This window comes from Chanodichthys erythropterus, chromosome 8 (genome assembly GCF_024489055.1).
Source record: "Chanodichthys erythropterus isolate Z2021 chromosome 8, ASM2448905v1, whole genome shotgun sequence".
NCBI classification, from domain to species: domain Eukaryota; kingdom Metazoa; phylum Chordata; class Actinopteri; order Cypriniformes; family Xenocyprididae; genus Chanodichthys; species Chanodichthys erythropterus.
In genome coordinates, this window is record NC_090228.1 from 18,869,629 (window position 1) to 18,888,322 (window position 18,694).

General features: G+C 35.9%; 2 protein-coding genes across 2 annotated transcripts; one reads left to right on the forward strand and one right to left on the reverse strand.

Annotated features, from left to right (window-relative positions):
* Positions 1–446: 446 nt before the first annotated feature.
* Positions 447–5,241, forward strand: guca1aa (guanylate cyclase activator 1Aa). Its single transcript, XM_067391094.1, has 4 exons — positions 447–644; positions 4,560–4,709; positions 4,800–4,893; positions 5,114–5,241. Exons 1-4 carry the CDS (start codon positions 447–449, stop codon positions 5,239–5,241), a joined length of 570 nt encoding a protein of 189 aa, XP_067247195.1.
* A 2,320-nt stretch (positions 5,242–7,561) lies between these two features.
* orc5 (origin recognition complex, subunit 5) lies at positions 7,562–18,102 on the reverse strand. Its single transcript, XM_067392217.1, has 15 exons — positions 17,964–18,102; positions 17,493–17,609; positions 14,693–14,785; positions 13,975–14,160; positions 13,745–13,819; positions 13,017–13,128; positions 12,524–12,654; positions 12,261–12,309; positions 11,449–11,539; positions 11,296–11,348; positions 10,019–10,131; positions 9,859–9,906; positions 9,654–9,764; positions 8,172–8,284; positions 7,562–7,783 (listed from the first exon to the last, which is right to left on the reverse strand). The coding sequence occupies exons 2-15, from the start codon at positions 17,604–17,606 to the stop codon at positions 7,738–7,740; spliced, it is 1,335 nt and encodes a 444-aa protein (XP_067248318.1). The 5' UTR covers positions 17,607–17,609; positions 17,964–18,102; the 3' UTR covers positions 7,562–7,737.
* Between the last annotated feature and the right edge of the window lie 592 nt (positions 18,103–18,694).

An 18,694-nucleotide genomic window follows, 5' to 3' on the forward strand; every position in this document is an offset into this window, starting at 1 on the left:
GCTACTAACGTGCATATGAATATATCATAATTTGACTATATCACTGAAAATAAATTTGGAAACGTCATTTGTCTTTTCGTCACTAAAATCATTATGAAGTCCAGAAATGCTGATGCAGTTTAAAGGCCGTCACATGGGAATGTTTGTCAGCATGTCCCCAATCTCACATGCAATTACCAATGGCCATCCCAGCCATGGTCATCCTTAAGCCTCGCATACACAGTGAGCTGGATTAGTCACAGTTAATATCAATAAGATGGAGTTGGTGGGGCGTGTCTGATCCCAGGCCAGTACAAAAGCCTCCAGAGGGTGCCCACCTCACTCTTAGGTCCCAGTGTCGTGTGTCTGTGAGAAGCGAAACGCTCGCCTGCACAGCAGACCAGTTGGGTTTCCTGACAGTGTAGCTCCAGTCCAGCTCTCCACAACAATCCGTTCTCTGTTTAGCGATGGGGAATTCAACAGGCAGCACCGTGGACGACCTGCAGGCCGTTGAAATGCATCTGTGGTATAAGAAGTTCATGACTGAGTGTCCATCTGGTCAGCTCACGCTGCATGAGTTCAAACAGTTCTTCGGGCTCAGAGGTCTGGATCCAGAGGCCAATGCCTACATCGAGCAGATGTTCCGCACATTTGACATGAACAAGGTGAGTGAAAGAGATGAAAACAATATATATAAATGAACAGAGTGGATAGTAAAAGTGGCTAAGGATGCCTTTGAAAATTTTCTGGCAATGGTACTTTTAAAGACAGAGTATTAATAGTTTTAATTTAAAAGGTTGGCTATAATATGCAGGTTTTGAGGCTCATTGCATTCTGTTGCATCAGACTTGAAACTATGTTTGCTAAGATTCAGACTGATTTCTGCTGATTCCCATCCTATTTTCAGGAGAAATTATTCCAATTTCTTCCACTAGCAGTTAGACCAATATACTGGCCTATACCAATATGAGGTCATTTTGAGCTTTATAGCATTTTCTGTGTATATATATATATATATATATATATAGATATATATATATATATATATATATATATATATATATTTATATATATATAACTGTTTATAACATTGATAATGTTTCTTGAGCAGCAAATCGGCATATTAGAGCAATTTCTGAAGGATCATGTGACATTGAAGACTGAGTAATGATCCTGAAAATTCAGCTTTGCATCACAGCTATACATTTTAAAATATATTAAAATAAAAAACATTTGTAATAATATTTCTATAACCAAATAAATGCAGACTTGGTGAGCATAAGAGACTTTTTTTCAAAAACAAAAAAAAAGTTTGAACCGTAGTGTGATATATATAATCAATAACTGTCTGCAAGTCAGCACACGTGAGTTTATTATATGTTGAGTCAGATCAGAGCAAAGCTCGGATCATTCTTAGTGTGTTGTCTGGATGTATATTTATAGCGCTATATTTAGCACTTCATTCCAGCTTTTATTTACAGTGACTCATTAATACAATGAATAATGAGCTTATCTATGAGATTAAGATTAACAGTTGAACAGGTTTGTGAATGTATTACAGAATCAGATCCCATTCACGTGCACTAACAACTACTCCAAGTCAAAACATGTTTTCATAATTGGATCCCAATGAGATTTTTGCCACAAAAACAGTTTTAACCCTCATGTTATTATTTAATCTTGATATGAGCATTTTATATGAGATTCCCATGTATTTCACATATGTATTTAATTGTAACGTGTGTTTATGTCAATACTCATCGAGCTAAATCTCTCCGCTTCACTGTACAATTGTGTCTCGCTCCGAGGGAAATCATTAATAGGGACATAGATTAAAAAAGCAACTATCAACCACTTGGTAATGACAAACTAACTTTTAATTTAGTCTTTATTCTATATCATAAATTGTGAAAGTGTATGGTATATTATTATTTTCTATAATGATCATTTTAATGAATTTCTATCTTTTTTATAAATGTGAAATTATTTCATTAAATTACCCATGATTAAACATTTCATAACTGATTGTATAACTTATTTATCACTTTCTGATAATTAAAGTGGCACAAATTGCAGAGAATTGAGTGCCTGCATTATAGTTTCTTGATATTTAGTTTATAATAGAAATATCAAAGTCTACAGAAATTGTATCTGAGAAATTAGAATTCCAGACTACTAATACCAGTAAAATCATGTCTAAACAGTTGCTCAACAATAAGCAGTATAAAATACCCATATATCTCCACACATTAACAAAGCTCAACTCTTACATTGCCCGTGACCTTCTCCCTGACCCTGACCCTAGACAGTTGGCATCTGTGTGAGACAAAGAGATGTGACATTCTGAGGAAAGTGTGTTGACCTGAGGATTATGTCTGTGTCAAGTGGCTGTGTCCGTCTCTCAGACGCAGACCTTGAAACTGGCAGTAATCCTCCAGAGGGCAGCCTCATCATCCTAATCATGATCCCCATCACCTCCATCATCTAAATATGTGCAAGCACATGAAAAGAGAACAAAAGGGCATCCAGCTGAACACATAGCTAATATAAACATTTTTATAACTTATTTTATTTAACAGATTGCAGCAGATGTGGATGCTGATTGGTAGATAGATCTCAAAAGTCTTAGATTTATTTTAATTAATTTCCCTCATTGCCATTTATTATAATCCTTGAATAAAGCAGAAGCAAACCAACCAGATCAGACATTGAACACAGTTTATTTAAAGTGTATTACATCATTCATAATGTAGTATGCATTTAAAAATGTGTATTTAAGATGTATGTGAATTGCATTTAAAAATGTCCATTTATATGGAATATAATTTTATCATAATCGAATAAACTTAATGTAATGCATATTTGTCAGCCATACATGCATAAAACTGGTAAGATTTCTGCACTCAAAAAATCATGGCATTGTTTGCATTTATTTGATTTTATTTAAATATTTTCAAAATGCATTTATTCAAATTGATTAGAACCTGCATAAATCTGTTCTTTGTGAATTAAATTTATTTTAAAAGTGTGAACATTGTTAAAATATGGCTAGCTATGGAAGAAGCAATATTCATTTAGTTAAAATGTATGATAAATATATAAATGTGTATGTATTTAAAGGATTAGTCCACTTTTAAATAAACTGTTCTTGATAATTTACTCACCCCCATGTCACCCAAGATGTCCATGTCTTTCTTTCTTCAGTCGAAAAGAAATTGAAGTTTTTGATGAAAACATTCCAGGATTTTTTCCCCATATAGTTAGACTTCTGCAATATGCATATAACAATTAGTTCAAACTTTGACCTGTGGAGGGCAGTAATACACTTAGTGTCTACACTGCCGGGATTCTAATAGAGAAGAAGAAGAGAGCTAGTTCAAGATGAGCATTTATGGTTAAAACTTATATAATTTTCTTTTTTTTCTTCAGAAAATTAGTGATGGTTTCTGTAGATAGGACCCTTATTTCTCATGTAGAACAATTTGAAGCTGCAGTGAAACACATTTTGAACTTTAACTGTTTGGTGCCCATTGAAGTCCACTATATGTAATCAAAAACTTTAATTTCTTTTCGACTGAAGAAAGACATAAACATCTTGGATGACACGGGGGAAATTATCAGGAAAAGTTTTATGTAAAAGTGGACTAATCCTTTAGGCAAAGTCAGTTTATTAGTACCATTACAAAAATCTTACCCATTTCTTTTATGTACAGTACCGGTCAAAAATAGTTTTATTTTGAATAAATGCTCTTTTTTTTTTTTTACATTTTATTCATCAATGAATCCTTAAAAAAAGTATCACAGGTTCCAAATAATATTAAGCAGCACGACTCTTTCCAACATTGTTTATAAATCAGCATGATTTCTGAAGGATCTGAAGAATGGAATAATGGCTAATGAAAATTCAGTTTTGCATCACAGAAATAAATTATATTTTAAAGTAGGCTATATTAAAATAGAAAACCATTATGTTAAATTATAATAATATTTAACAAAATTACTGTTTTTTCCTGTATTTTTTTATCAAATAAATGCAGGCTTGATGAGCATAAGAGACTTCTTTCAAAACATTAACTTCACATTAAAGCAGAACTAAGTAACTTTTTTACCTTCATAAATAGTTTCATAAAGTCCTTACGATTGACTTGTAGTGGTGTGTTTGAGGCGAGCTGCACCGACCCGACACAATCTCGCCTCATGTTCACGTTCACGCGAGAGTGACAAAATGCTTTACGGTAATCCAAAAACAATGTATATATTATGACTTTATAGGACAATTTCGAAAATTACCCACATCCATCGCGATTTCTTGTACTGTATTTGCAAAACTACTGCGCTGGTGAGTGTTGTAGTCCAGAGCTGCGCTTGGAGTATTTACGACAATGTGATTCACTGAAGGAACCTCTAGGGGGAGCTTCGCAAAGTTCCGCTTTAAGTTTATTAGTAGGCCCATGTTAAAACTGTATAATCCAAATGGATGGAAATTGTATTTGCAATTCATATACACAAATCTTACATTTAGGCCTTTGTTGAGTGTGGTGTGGACTCAACGGTGTTTGAAATGTAAATTTCTCTTGCAGGACGGTTATATAGACTTCATGGAGTACGTGGCCGCCCTCAGTCTCGTAATGAGAGGGAAGATGGAGCACAAACTGCGCTGGTACTTCAGACTTTACGATGTTGACGGCAACGGCTGCATAGACAGACACGAGCTCCTGAATATCATAAAGGTAGGAACGATAATATTTGTAAAACTGCACTAGACGGCAATGAAAATAAAATAAATGATATTAATCTTATAAACCCGTATTGTACGTTAGGCCATCCGCGCCATCAACGGGAGCGAGACACAGGAAGTGAGCGCTGAGGACTTCACAAACCGAGTGTTTGATAGGATCGACATCAACGGAGATGGTGAGAGCAAAAAGCTTCTAATATTAATGCTGCCTTCACATGCTCTCCGAGTTTCCTAGGTGAAAAATTGCACATGAACGCCCTCTCATGTCGAAACTTGAATGCGATAAGCTCGTTATTACGACTTCAGAAGTGGGACGTGAAGGCAGCATCAGAGACAAATTCAGTCTTTAAAAGAGCATGATTGTGATTTGCCTGTCCATTTTTCTCCATTCATCAGGGGAGCTTTCACTGGAGGAGTTTGTAGCAGGAGCACGCAGTGATGAAGACTTTATGGAGGTGATGATGAAGAGTTTAGACCTCTCGCACATAGTGGCCATGATCCATAACCGGAGACACAGCGTATAAGAGACCGTCCACCCTTGCAGTCTCTTGATCAGAAAACAACTTCACCTCCACTGTCTAATGCTAAAACACAATCATATTAAAGAGAGACCGAGCTAAAGGGGCCAAGAGATGAAATTGGTGTGGGGCGTCCCACATCTAATACTGACTGTTTCCCAAACACAGCCTTCTCGCTAAGCGAAAGTGGCTTCATGGGAAAAGAATCAGTATGAAGTGGATGTCCATTTAGAGGGCTTTATTTTCTTATTACTTTATTATTTCCAAAAAAAAAAAAGAAGACAACATTTTTAAATATATATTTATTTATTGTTTTAGATGGCTGAGATGTTTATAAATATTTGACTAAGTGGTTGTTGACATACATTTATTCAAAAGTTTGGGGTCGGTCAGATTTTGTGGGCCTAATGTTTTTTGAAATAAGTCTCACTAAGGCTGCATTTATTTAATTTTTTATGGAAACTTATGTATTTTTTTTCCCAATTTTTTGATAAAGTTCGAAAGAACAGCATTTATTAGAAACCCAAATCTTTTGTAATGATGTAAATGTCAAATTTGATCAATAAAAGTATACATTTATTTAAAAAAGAAAAACTTACTGGCCCCAATCTTTTGAACAAAAGTATGTCCACTTTTAAAGTTTATTATTTTTTTTTTACGAATGTTCAAGGGAAGGCGTATATTTTTGGTACTGTAAAGGGTAACCGTTTTTAATAAATTTATCTTTTTTGCCATTTTAAAAGCATTTTAGGGCATTTTAAATGTGATATAACCCCGGTTTCACAGACATGGCTTAATCTAGTCCCAGAGTAAATGCATGTTTGAGCTGTTTTAACTGAAGATGTGTCAGTGCCATTGTTTTGTCTCAAGATACACACCAGTAATGTTTTTTTTTTTTCCAAGGCACGTTTATAAAAGCTACTTAAATGTCCTAATTGAACTAAAGTGTAATTCTGGCTTAATCTAAGCTCTGTCTGTGAAACCTAAATTTCAAGAACACATTTGTTAAAATAGATGAATTGTTTCTCTGTCATGTCAGGAATGTTTACCTTTTTTTTTTAAAGATATGTGCATACTATGCTTGATACTTGCATATTATTTTAGTTTCTGCAGTGTATAAGAATGGCTTGCTCTGCATTGATATAGACACATAATGAAGGTGCCTTCTGTTGTAGGACTCCAGGACCTACCTTAAGCTTGGTTAATGAACTGCTTGTGCTTCCATTTGTACATTAAAGACATAATAACCGACACCGGTGTTAAGTTCATGCATGAATTAATTAGCTGCAGACACCAAAATGACCCTTTGCCTCTCAAGCCCCGTCTTCTATTCAGACTACGTCAGCTTGTGAGAACACATGAGTCACATTTGGAGTCTTTTTAACTGTGGACCCTCAGTTTCTATGACAACCGCAATCTATTACCATGGAGACCTTGTGAGTCAGACGCAGCATCAGTTTCCTCTCAAAAGCTGAATTAACAGACTGCAATACTAAAAACCTACATTTCAATCAATCACTTACACTCCATTGCACCCATGGTTTCTTTCTCCCAGATCCTCATTTAGTCGTTGTTCTGGGTTGTTTGCCTACGTCAGAGAGGGCGATTGGTATTCATGCCAGCTTTGCCATCTTGTTGCAAAAGGATAAGGAGGTCAGTCCTCTGAGCTGAGCTACCCTTCTACAAAGGATCCAAATAACACAGGACATATTTATATGTCATATAGATACCTCGATCATTCAAATGTGGTTGAAGGGACGTGTGCAACTGTGGTAGTACCATGAATCCTGGGAGAGATGTTATGCCAGTCTCCATGCTGCAAAAACATTGCATGAACATCAGTAGATGGGAATAAAGCCTGATACATATGAATTAATTATTTAGTACAATCAATTAGTAGTAGAGTTTGTACCTGCCATTAGATTTTAGTGTAATGTACTTTGAGTACAGCATACAAAAGGGCACTTCCTTTTTAAAGTACACATATTATGTACCAAACCACCTTATCTTACAGTAAAAGTGTATATATATATACTGATTGATCAAATGATATATTGATTTCGAGTGTGTATATATATATATATAGATCAAAATGTGACAATACAGACATTTATCACATTACAAAATATTTCTATTTCAAATAAATGTTCTTTTGAAATGTAATGACGGCTGCAGAAATGACAGATTTGTCATCACAAGATTTAAATTATAATAAATAATAATAATAGCCTTGGTGAGCATAACTTTCAAAAAACTTACTGAACAGTAGTGTATGAAAAGTAAATTGCACCCATTGTTATAACAAAATATACAGTTTTTATTAGAGTAATTTTAAGTTATGGCATACATTAACACACCAAACCCATCACATTTCTCTTGGAGGAATGAGTCTCTTGAGTATTTTCTGATTGGACTAATACATGCAGGAAGTTCCTGTAACAATTTATCCTGCAGTCCATTCAAATTAATTCAGATGCCTGCTTCATATCCACTGCAGCAGGCTCACAGGAAGTCATACAGATACCTCACCACATCGAAGCTTACAGTTCTAGGATGAAGAAGACACAAATAGTCAATAAGTTAACACAAAACCAAAGAATTAGATCTAAAGGTGCATCTAAAGGTTAAAAAAAACCAAATCAAATACCGTTTACACCTGATATTAACATCCATTTTGGGTAATAAGATCGCAAATTATCAGAACCAAATACAAGTTGGATAAAGTGTCTGCAAAATGAACAAATGTAAGTGCAGTTCGGTGAAGGGTTAACATGGAGTAGCATAGTCAGCGATGCAGTCACAAAATAAGAAAATCCACTCGAAATCTGAGGACATGCCAGTGATCAATCTTGCCTGACCACTTGTGATCAGATCATTAAAGATGGATGTTACAACCAGGTGCAAACAAGGCCAAAAGGTCTATCCAACCCACACACCTAGAGATTGCAAGAATGAAGTCCAGAGAAACTGCACATTTGTATTTGGGTGAGTCCAGCTGGTCATCATGCCCCACCTGAGAGAGAAGCTGCAAAGTAACTAGAGACGAAATCTGTAAAACAGAAAGCAAACAACTGTATTTCTATATGGTATCATGACTTCATATATTATTATCTTTAAATTATAATATTTAACAAAATGTCATATTAGAATGAAAGTGTTAGTTCACCCAAAAATGAAAATTCTGTCATTAATTACTCACTCTTATGTTGTTCCAAATCCGTAAGACCTTCGGAACACAAATTAAGATCTTTTTGATAAAATCTGAGTGATTTCTGTCCCTCCATTGACGGTACGCAACTGAAACTTTGACGCTTCAAAAAGTTCATAAAGAGATCATAAAACTAATCCATATGAATTGAGTGGTTTAGTTCAAATTTTCTAAAGAGACACAATCACTTTGTATGAAGTGTCCAGTTTGAATTTAGGCTTTTAAATCACATATAAACATTCATCAATGCACATATCAGTTGTGGTAAACAGAAGCTCAGGCATGTTTTCTTGACGTGCGAGAACCAATGACGTTCATTCTCGTGTTACGTTTTAGCTTCAAGAAGAGGTTTGTTCTTGTGAGTCAAGCAGGTTTGGTTGAGCTTCTGCTCGTGTTCGCTGTCCAATGTTTATTTGTGAATTAAAGCCTAAATTCAATCTGTTCAGCGTACAGAGCGATCGACATTTGGACTCAATTTGGACTAAACCACTCAATTCATATGGATTAGTTTTTACGATCTCTTCTTGAAGGGTCAAAGTGGTAGTTGTGTAGCTATCAATGGAGAGTACAGAACTGGCTCAGATTTGATTAAAAATACCTTAATTTGTGTTCTGAAGATAAATGAAAGTCTTACAGGTTTGGAATGACATGGGGGTGAGTAAATGATGACAGAATTGTCATTTTTCGGTGAGCTAACCCTTAAATTTCAAGTTCAGGTTATTCAGCTTCCTGAACAGCCAAACACCTTGAAGACCCTTATTTCGGTCTCATTTATTAGAATAATTATTAGAATGTAAATGAGTCACACAGGCAGTTAACCTGGGAAAACAGAGCATGTTTTAAACTACGCAAGCACTTACAAAGAGCAACATCTAACCAATGAAACATTTAACAACACAAAAACAAAGTAGTCTTGAAATCACAATTTTAAAATGGAATTTTAAACCTGATATTTCTATGATTGTATGAGCCATGTATACAGCCAAGCTCTTCATCTATCAGAGCAAATTAATTCGAGTGTTTTGACAAAATAAATGATTTATGAAAAGAAAGATGAAACACTGCCACCCAGTGTCTAACATGATTTTAAGCCTTCCTTTTGCTGCCATATTGCACATGTCTTACCTTAGCTAATTGAGCTTATTGTCATAAATGACAGAGCTTATTATTATCTGAAACAGAATTATTTACCAAACCTCACTGAAATTACCTGCGAGAAGATACTGGCTGTAGGTGCAACTCTGCTATCAACCACACTGTAGAATATGGCCAACAGTCTGTCAAGAGGAAAAGGCTTCGGTCCCAACAGATGGTTACTAGTCTGCAACAAAAAGACAAAATCAGAGGGAAAAAAAAAAACCCGACAGATTACATTAATGAACCTGCAGAAAGAACACTCATAATGAACTCCTCACCTTCTCATGCTTCTTCAAGAAATTAGTTTTTCTTATTTTCCCGTGATTCTAAAGGAAGAAAAACAGCGTTTCTTTAGTGATTAGATGATTCATGAAGGTGCATTCATGATTATTTTATTATAGGAGATAATAAAGAGGATATAAGAAAGCTCTAATAAACCTTGAGGAAGAAGCGTCGATCTGTGCGGGCAGGGTTAAAGGACGCCAGGTACGCAGCAATCAGCAGAAACTTGGAGTAATATGGCAGCTCTATGTGAGCATGTGCTGATAAACCTACAGGAGGAAAACGAGACATCTCATTGGATAAAATCAGCAAAAGGAATGGATTTCCATTGGTCAAAAGGATATAGATTAATAAATCAAGAGCAGATTTGCTATTAACAAAATTTGGTTACAAATTAAGAAATGAGTACTTATTATGGAAGTAATATACTTTAGTATATACTCTAAATAAACTGAATGTAATGTTTTTGGACAATTAATTGCATGTTATTTACAATTGAATGAAAAAATATTTTACTAAATGCTATTAGCTGAACTTCAGAGTAGGACTTCAGTACATCTTTATACGTAACTTCATAATTACTTCTATTGTCTTTGAAATATGGTTACTGCTAAATGTACTGACTAAAATATACTTTAGTGTCATTTCTATTGAAACTTAACTTTAAATATGAAAGAATAACACTACAGTTAAAATTAAAATCAAGTATGTTTTAAATCAACAGATTAAAATAAATGTAATTCTTTAAAGAACAACAAAGAGATGATCAAAACAATTATTTACAATGTACTTTAAACTTTTAATTTGACATTATCACAAAGTGCACTTTTAATAATGATGCTGGCCTTAAAGAAATCAAAATTTACTATTTTATTTTTTTTATGAAATATTGCAGTATTTATTATAAATGATTTACAACTTTTTTTTTTATTTTTTTTTTTATTTACGTACCCTCATAATCTTTAATCAAAATAACTTCCCCTCCCTCTTGCAATGACATCTCTTCTCTGATAATGTGTATACTAGCGTGAGGGCGGGGCAACCTGTCACTCACATAAGATCGACCAATAGCAAACCAGAACCAATCAATTATTTACCGATGGACAAAAATCAAGTCCCGCCACTACAATTTTCCTTGTTCAAGAAGCCATTTTTCACTTGGATATGCTTCACAATAGGAAGGAAAAGAATATCAAAACTTCCATTTCATGGCAACTTTAACAAACATGCCAAATCATTTTGAAATGATTCATCAGGGCAGCCAATCAGCAAATGTGTGGTCAGAGGGTAGATATAAGTAGAAATCTTGGCAGGATATCCCGAACCCAATTTTTTGCATCCCTGTGCAACGCCAGCAGATGGTCTGTGAGGGCATGACTGAAGCCTCTGCTGTCCTGTCTGAACATGCAGAGTGTGTGTGTCTGTCTGTGTACCTCTGAGGGTCGTGGCCTCCTTCTCGTCCATCTGCTGCTGCTCCCACTGTACGCTGATTGCATTAAACCAAAAGACACAAATAGTCAGTCTCTGATGACACACAGCTCAAGCACAATCTTAACTGTGAGCACTCTTCAGAAAACACAACAGACCTGGACACCTCTCGGAGGTAAACCGTCTGCATGGCTCTGTGCAGATGGGGCTCGATGTTTTTCCATAACTTGTGAATATCACTCTCTTTAGCTGAAGGAAACAAAAAAGATGATTTCAAACACTGTATACTGACACAAAAAGAAGTTTAATATATTAAAAGGGACAGGTCACCAAATTAATAGTCATTAATAGTAACTCAGTTGATAATTTCAATTAATAACAACTTTAAATTTGTGTGTCTATCACACATAATGGCATACGGCTTGAGAAGACGGATGGACTAATTTTGTCATTTGACAGACGACCCCTTCCACTTTCATTGTATGGAAAAGAGCAGCTTGGACATTCTGTTAGACAACATGTTATTCAATAGAAAAGGAAAAATACAAATTTAAAGGGATAGTTCACCCAGAAATAAAAATTCTGTCATCATTTACTCACCCTCAGGTTGTTCCAAACCTGTATAAATTTCTTTGTTCTGCTGAACACAAAGGAAGATATTTTGAAGAATGTGAGAAACTGAACAGACTGAACTGACTTCCATAGTATTTTTTTCTACTATGGAAGTTAATGGTGTCCCAAAGCAGCCTGGTTACAAACTTTTTTCAAAATATCTTCCTTTGTGTTCAGCAGAACAAAGACATTTATACAGATTTGGAGGTGACTAAATGATGACAGAATTTAAATTTTTGGGTGAACTTTCCCTTTAAGACAACATGAGGGTAAGCAGATGACAAATTTACATTTTAGGGTGAAATATGTGTTTAAATGGTAAAAATATAAATGTTTTATTTCAGTTTAAATATTTTACCTTCTTCTTTCTCCAGGGGTTCACAAAACTTGGAGAAATTCAGTAAAGCCTGTTTAAATAAAAAATTTAACAGTGTATTTTAGTATATTAAGCAATTCAGTACTACTTAGTTTATTCTGTCTTTTTGAAGCAGATGAAAGACGATGAAAAAGAAGATGAAAAACACTTTTTACTGGTTTATGAGCACCTGCTACATCATAAAAACTGCTGCTACAAAATAACTGCTCTTTTATAGACTGACTCAGACAATTTAAAGGCATTACCAGGTGCCTGAGCTCCCTCAGATCCCTGCAAACCGAGAAGAAGACCCCCAGCAGGATGTTTATGTAGGAAGCGTAGAGCTCAGGTGTGTAGGATGGGTGATGATCCCGAGAAAGAATCTGCACAAGCTCCGCTGAGGGACCAGAAAAACAGGTTTTTAGAAACATTTCATTCATCCATCCAAATAAACTGTCACTGACCCTGTTTGCACCTGGTATAAACACTTTTGTCGATTTTGTGATTGTATTACAGTAGTTTGAGAAATCCCCAAAAAAAAGCCCATAACATGCACTTTCAATTTTAATCTCATCACAAATGTGACGTTTCAAGCGAAATAATCGTTGTTATATAAAATCTGGGGCCATTGACAAATCTGATCTTCATTTATATTTACATGAACACACTGGTATGCTTGTGCAACAGTTATATAATAAAGAGAGCTTGTTATAACATATTCAGAGTCTGTCGTTTGATATGCTTCCTGGACCCTCTTACCTTTACTGTAGTCTGGGAAATGAAAGAGCAAAGGTTCAAAGCAGCCAGTGTTGGGCCGAAACTTTTCCCACACAATTTCGCTGAGCAAGATAACAGTAACATTATCATTTACCTGCCACAAAGAGGAAACACAGAGAAGTCAGATGAAGAAATATGGCAAAAAGACAACTGTAATATATAAATGCAAAACATTCAAAACACAAAATCTCCATTCTAAAGCCTTGGCCAAAAAACACTGCGCTTGAACACACCAAAAGGACTAAAGGCGACTGTCAACTAGCATATGTCTTCTGCGCGTGTGTGAGTAAATAACCGTCTATATAAGCAGGTATCAATAGTCTATTTTAGTCATTCAAATAGTAAATCCAAAACTAGCAGATATACAAAACGGAAACAAAGCAGCGCTTGCTTAACATTTTGAATATCAGCCACGTTGATCACTTTCTTCATTCCAGGCGGCTCGTGTTATTATGAAAATATTTATGCATTCAAATGCTCAGGTAAGATGGCGTAAAATTATAGTAGCCTTTTGTATGTACGGTCTTGACTTCGCTTTCATCACTTTTGCTTTTATTCTCGTGCACTGACTCGTTCACTAAGCTGAACAACCAATCAGAGTTCTCTCTCTCACCGACGGCGAATCAGTCCAAAACATCCAACATTGGACACACCAACGGCTTGGAGTTCTATGTTAATGTAGTAAACCACTAGTAAAATTGAATACATACCAGTTCCTGTAGGCGCAGAAGAGCAGGAAGCAGGCTGAAATCCATATCTCTCATGCGTTCGGCTCTGTCCAGAATCTACAAGGACATTATATAACCTTGAAGCATCGCCTTATGTCATGGCTACACATCAGTGCACATCTTAAATAATAACTTCACAGACAATCCTGACAAATCTGCAAACATAAACAAAAGCAATATATATTATGATGACAAATGAAATGATAACTCACTATATAGCGTGTCTGTGCAGCTGGTGTGCTGGAGCTCATCTGTTTGTACAGTCGCACAAAGTCTGACAAAGACGGGCAACGAGGAAGCAATGCTGCAGCATTTGGCCCGAAAAAGGCAGACAACACCTGCTGAAACAGCAGTCCACCGGACACACACTCTACACAGTCCACTGAAGCATGGGGGAGCTGTACAAAACACACACACACACACACACACACACACACACAATCACAAAACTATATTCATTGTCTTTCACTAATTTCTCATTTAGTAAACTTTTTTTCTTCAACTTGCAATACACTTAATCAAGGATGCAAACTCATCAGGGGTGAAAAAGGTGACAAAGATGTGAATCCATATTGACCATCATGAGATTTGGCCCTAAATCTGAGCAGATTACATAAACTTATTTGTTTACTTTCAGCTCTGCTCATTGTGTGTCCCTCCCCCTTCCCCCAATACTGTCTCATTGGATCTACACAAAACTCGTAAGTGACCTAATTTGATCTCAAAAAGGTGAATTTTCGTCGAAAGTTGAGGAGTTTGCGTCTGTGCTTATTACAGGAATAATTCTTCATCAGAAGAATTCAAGCTGGAACATTCAGTTAAACCCAGATTTTCAATCACTACTGCATTCACTTCCAAAGGCTGGAATAAACTACACAACTTTTAAAATCTGAATAGACATTTCCAAATAATTAATTTTCACTATCTTACCTCCAGATCTTTCATGATGGTGAGCACCACATGACTTTTTCCTGTTGCTCTGTGACCATAGATGAAGAATGAAGGATAACTGTATTGATCTGGCTGTTAAGAGACAGAGTAACAACAGCTCACATTAACTCTGTATGGTACATTAAAGTAAAATACTTTGGCTTTCATTTTGAGCTAGTGACCATAAACAATTCTGGACATGTGGACACTGACAAGCCACTAACATTTTACAGGTGGTAGACAATTAAAGTCACGGTTCCAATAACTTAGGACACTAAAGAGACCTTCCTACTGACTCTGAGAAACACCAGGAAAAAGATGTCCAGGGTCTCTGATCACCTGCATGATCATGCCATATGAGGACTGCAGATGTGAACAGAGCAATAATCTGCAATGTCTGTAATGTAAGACAACTAAGACAGTGCTACAGGGAGACAGGAAGGCCAGCTGATTGTCCTTGCAGTGCCAAGCCACTTGTAACCATGTGTCTCTTCAGATGTGTTCGAGAGCTCGCAAGTGTCTATTAATCCATTTCTGATCATCAAATGTCTGTGAAATTTGTTCAGTTTATGTCTCAGTGAGTTGTTGAACCTTTTTGTTGTTGTTGTTGTGCATACAAATATTTACACGTTAAGAAATTTGCTGAAAATGAAAGCAGTTTAAAGTGAGAGGATGTTTCTTTTTTTCCTTCTCACTGAGTTTATATATTTATCATTTAAAACTTATTTTTGTGAAATTGTTAGCTTTTTAAAATAAATAGCTTCATATTTTCTAATTTTTAAGTATGGTTTATATATCCTAAATTAGTAAGTAATTGCTATATCTATTTAATTTAATTTATTTATTTATTTTTTTTAATTATATTACCATCATGCACAATATCAAGTCCATTCCATCACATGTGGACACATATATTAACATAAAAGGCACACAGTTGGTAGAGGTCTCATTTTAGTAGTCCAAAGTGTGCCTAATTGAAAAATACCCCATATATTGGTATTAACTTTTTTAAAAGTGAATAAAAAGTACATAGCCATATATAAATATTTTTAAGCAAAATCATAATAATAAAATAGGTATTTAACTCTTTTTTTTGTGAAGAACATTATACAGTTGTGGTCAGAATTATTGGCACCCTTGGTAAATATGATCGAAGATGACTATAAAAATAAATCTGCATTGTTTATCTTTTTGATCTTTAATTCATAAAATTTGCAAAAAACCTAACCTTTTATTGAAGGAAAAGAAAAAAAGGGGCTTTGCCAAGATAACAGCTCTGAATCTTCACCTATAATGCCAGATGAGTTTGGAGAACACCTGACAAGAGATCAGAGATCATTCCTTCATGCAGAATCTCTCCAGATCCTTCAGATTCCAGCTCCATGCTGGTGCTTCTTCTCTTCAGTTCACTCCACTCATTTTCTTTAGGGTTCAGGTCAGGATGGTCATGGCAGAAGCTTCATTTTGTGCTCAGTGACACATTTTTGTGTTGGTTTTGATGTTTGTTTTGGATCATTGTCCTGATGGAAGATCCAACCACGGCTCATTATAGGATTTCTAGCAGAAGTGGTCAGGTTTTGATTTTTTATCTGTTGGTGTTTAATAGAATCCATGATACCATGTATCTGAACAAGATCTCCAGGACCTCCAGCAGAAAAATAGGCCCACAACATTAAAGATCCAGCAGTATATTTAACCGTGGGCATGGGGTACTTTTTATCCATGTGTGCACCAAACCCATCTGGTGGGTTTGCTGCCAAAAAGCTCTTTTTTTAGTTTCATCTGACCATAGAAGCTGGTCCCGTTTGAAGTTCCAGTCGTGTCTGACAACTGAATATGCTGGAGATAGTTTCTGGATGATTGTTTCTTGAAAGCCTCCCGAACAACTTGTGGGGATGTAGGTGCTGTTTGATCATTTTTTTAGGCTTTCTGAGAGTCAAGACTCAACTAATCTCTGCAATTCTCCTGCTGTGATCCTTGGAGAGTCTTTGTCCACTCAAACTTTCCTCCTCACCATGCATTAGGACGATTTAGACACACGTCCTCTTCCAGGCAGATTCCAGGGATTTTCAATGCTTTAGCTTTTTTCTTACAGCCACTTTCTATTTTGTGAAGCTCAACAATCTTTTGCTCACATCAGAACTATATATTCTTTGGTTTTACTCATTGTGATGAATGATTAAGGGAATTTGGCCTTTGTGTTTCCTCATGTTTATACTCCTGTGGAACAGGAAGTCATGGCTGGACAATTTCATGCTCCTAGTCACCCTGGTGTGCTAAAAAAATTGTAAATATGAATGGGAATATACTTCCGAGATATTTTACTCATAAAAAAATTCTAGGGGTGCCAATAATTGTGACCAACATGTTTTGGAGAAAAAACATTTATTTCATAATGTGATTTTCCCCACCACTTTCAATACTTTTCCTTCAATAAAAGGTTAGATTTCTGGATCAAAAGGATTAACAATGCAGATTTATTTTTACAGTCATCTTTGATCATATTTACCAAGGGTGCCAATAATTCTGACCACAACTGTATAAACAAAAAAGAAGCAGTACATAGAATAAAGAAAACATAGAATAAAGAAAAAAGAAAAAAGGGTATATCTAATCAGAATAATCACATATCAAAAGGAAAAGATTAAAATACTTGCATATTTCAATTGTTTTTAAAGCCTTCTTGTTACATGAATCCCAAAGTAATGCTGTACTTCAGCAAGCAAAGCAGAAAAGTGGTTTCTGACTTGAGAATGCTGTTTGTATCAATATCTTATATATATATAGGTATGTAACTCACCTGTCCCATGAGTGACAGCAGTGAGGACACCTGTGCCTCCCTGCAGGGCAGCCTGTCAGCCAAAGAGCGCAGTGTGTCCTCAGGATAACCAGGACACTGCAGCGTTACAGACATTCTCTGATTATAATAAAACATCTGTATTAGTAATGTTAAAAGGATCCACATGCTGTAGTTTTTTTGTGTTTTAGAGATACAGATGATAAGACATGGTTCAAAAGCGAACTTGGTTGCAAAGAAACAGTAAAGGGCGCAAAACGCACAGGTCTTTACATTTAAATACTTAATTGCGGCGAAAAACACTGAAAACGACAGCACAGACGTTCATATAATGCATATATATAAACAAATAATAACTAAAACTACAAGAACTCATTATGTGTGATAATATTTACACGTGTTCAAAGTAGCAAGAAGCTCTAAAAAATACGACACTTTCCAAAAGAAACTAGTCAAAACAAGCAAAATAAGTACCTATTACTGGAGCAGATGTTTAAATGAGAAATTAATGGTTTTATTTTTCAGTTTTCGAGACACAAAGATCCTTTCCTGCAGGTTAAACTTCACATCAGTTTCCCCGCGCAGTTCTCTAAGGACGTCAAGAGTGTGCGTCACTTCCGGAGAGGGTGTGGGATTTGTAGTTCTTAGCGTTTTAAATCCTAACGCTCTTGAATTTAATTTTTAAACGTTTAAAATCGAGAATATATATGATAATAAGCGTGAAAGTCAAAATACGCATATATGAATGTAGACGTAATTTTGGAGAATTTATTGGCAGCGTCATGCCAGCGTCTCTTCTCTCTATCTGCTATGCGGACGGGAGTGACAGACGCAGACTGAATATTCGGGTGTGCCAGAAATCTGCGCTGTTCGCTCGAGCGCTCTCCATCCCCGCGAGCGCGTCTCATTGAGATCTACACGCGCGGCATGAATCTCATCCCAGCGTTTGTTCACTCACACGACATCACTGTGGTCAGGTGTAATGTGTTTTATTGCTCTGAGATGTGCGCGCAGGATTAAATCGGATGGAGCAGTGGTACGCCGTTAAGCCAGTAACCGAGAGGAAAGCTATATTTGCGTATTGCAACTGTCTGTGCGTGTAAATCTGAGAAGAATGGACACGCAAAATATGATGCAGTGCAAGTGTCGTCATCTGAACATCCGCTATTTCTCTTAAACGCAACAGCACAGCAAGATTTATCACG

Bases quoted from the DNA above. Each gene is read 5' to 3' on its own strand.
- guca1aa (XM_067391094.1), top strand. From the start codon at position 447: ATGGGGAATTCAACAGGCAGCACCGTGGACGACCTGCAGGCCGTTGAA. The intron at 645-4,559 runs GTGAGTGAAAGA...TTTCTCTTGCAG, and splicing joins GCACATTTGACATGAACAAG to GACGGTTATATAGACTTCAT. The intron at 4,894-5,113 runs GTGAGAGCAAAA...TCCATTCATCAG, and splicing joins GATCGACATCAACGGAGATG to GGGAGCTTTCACTGGAGGAG.
- orc5 (XM_067392217.1), bottom strand. From the start codon at position 17,606: ATGTCTGTAACGCTGCAGTGTCCTGGTTATCCTGAGGACACACTGCGC. The intron at 13,129-13,744 runs GTATGTATTCAA...TCTTTGTGGCAG, and splicing joins TTCTGCGCCTACAGGAACTG to GTAAATGATAATGTTACTGT. The intron at 9,907-10,018 runs GTTTATTAGAGC...TTCTTCCTTTAG, and splicing joins ATCGACGCTTCTTCCTCAAG to AATCACGGGAAAATAAGAAA.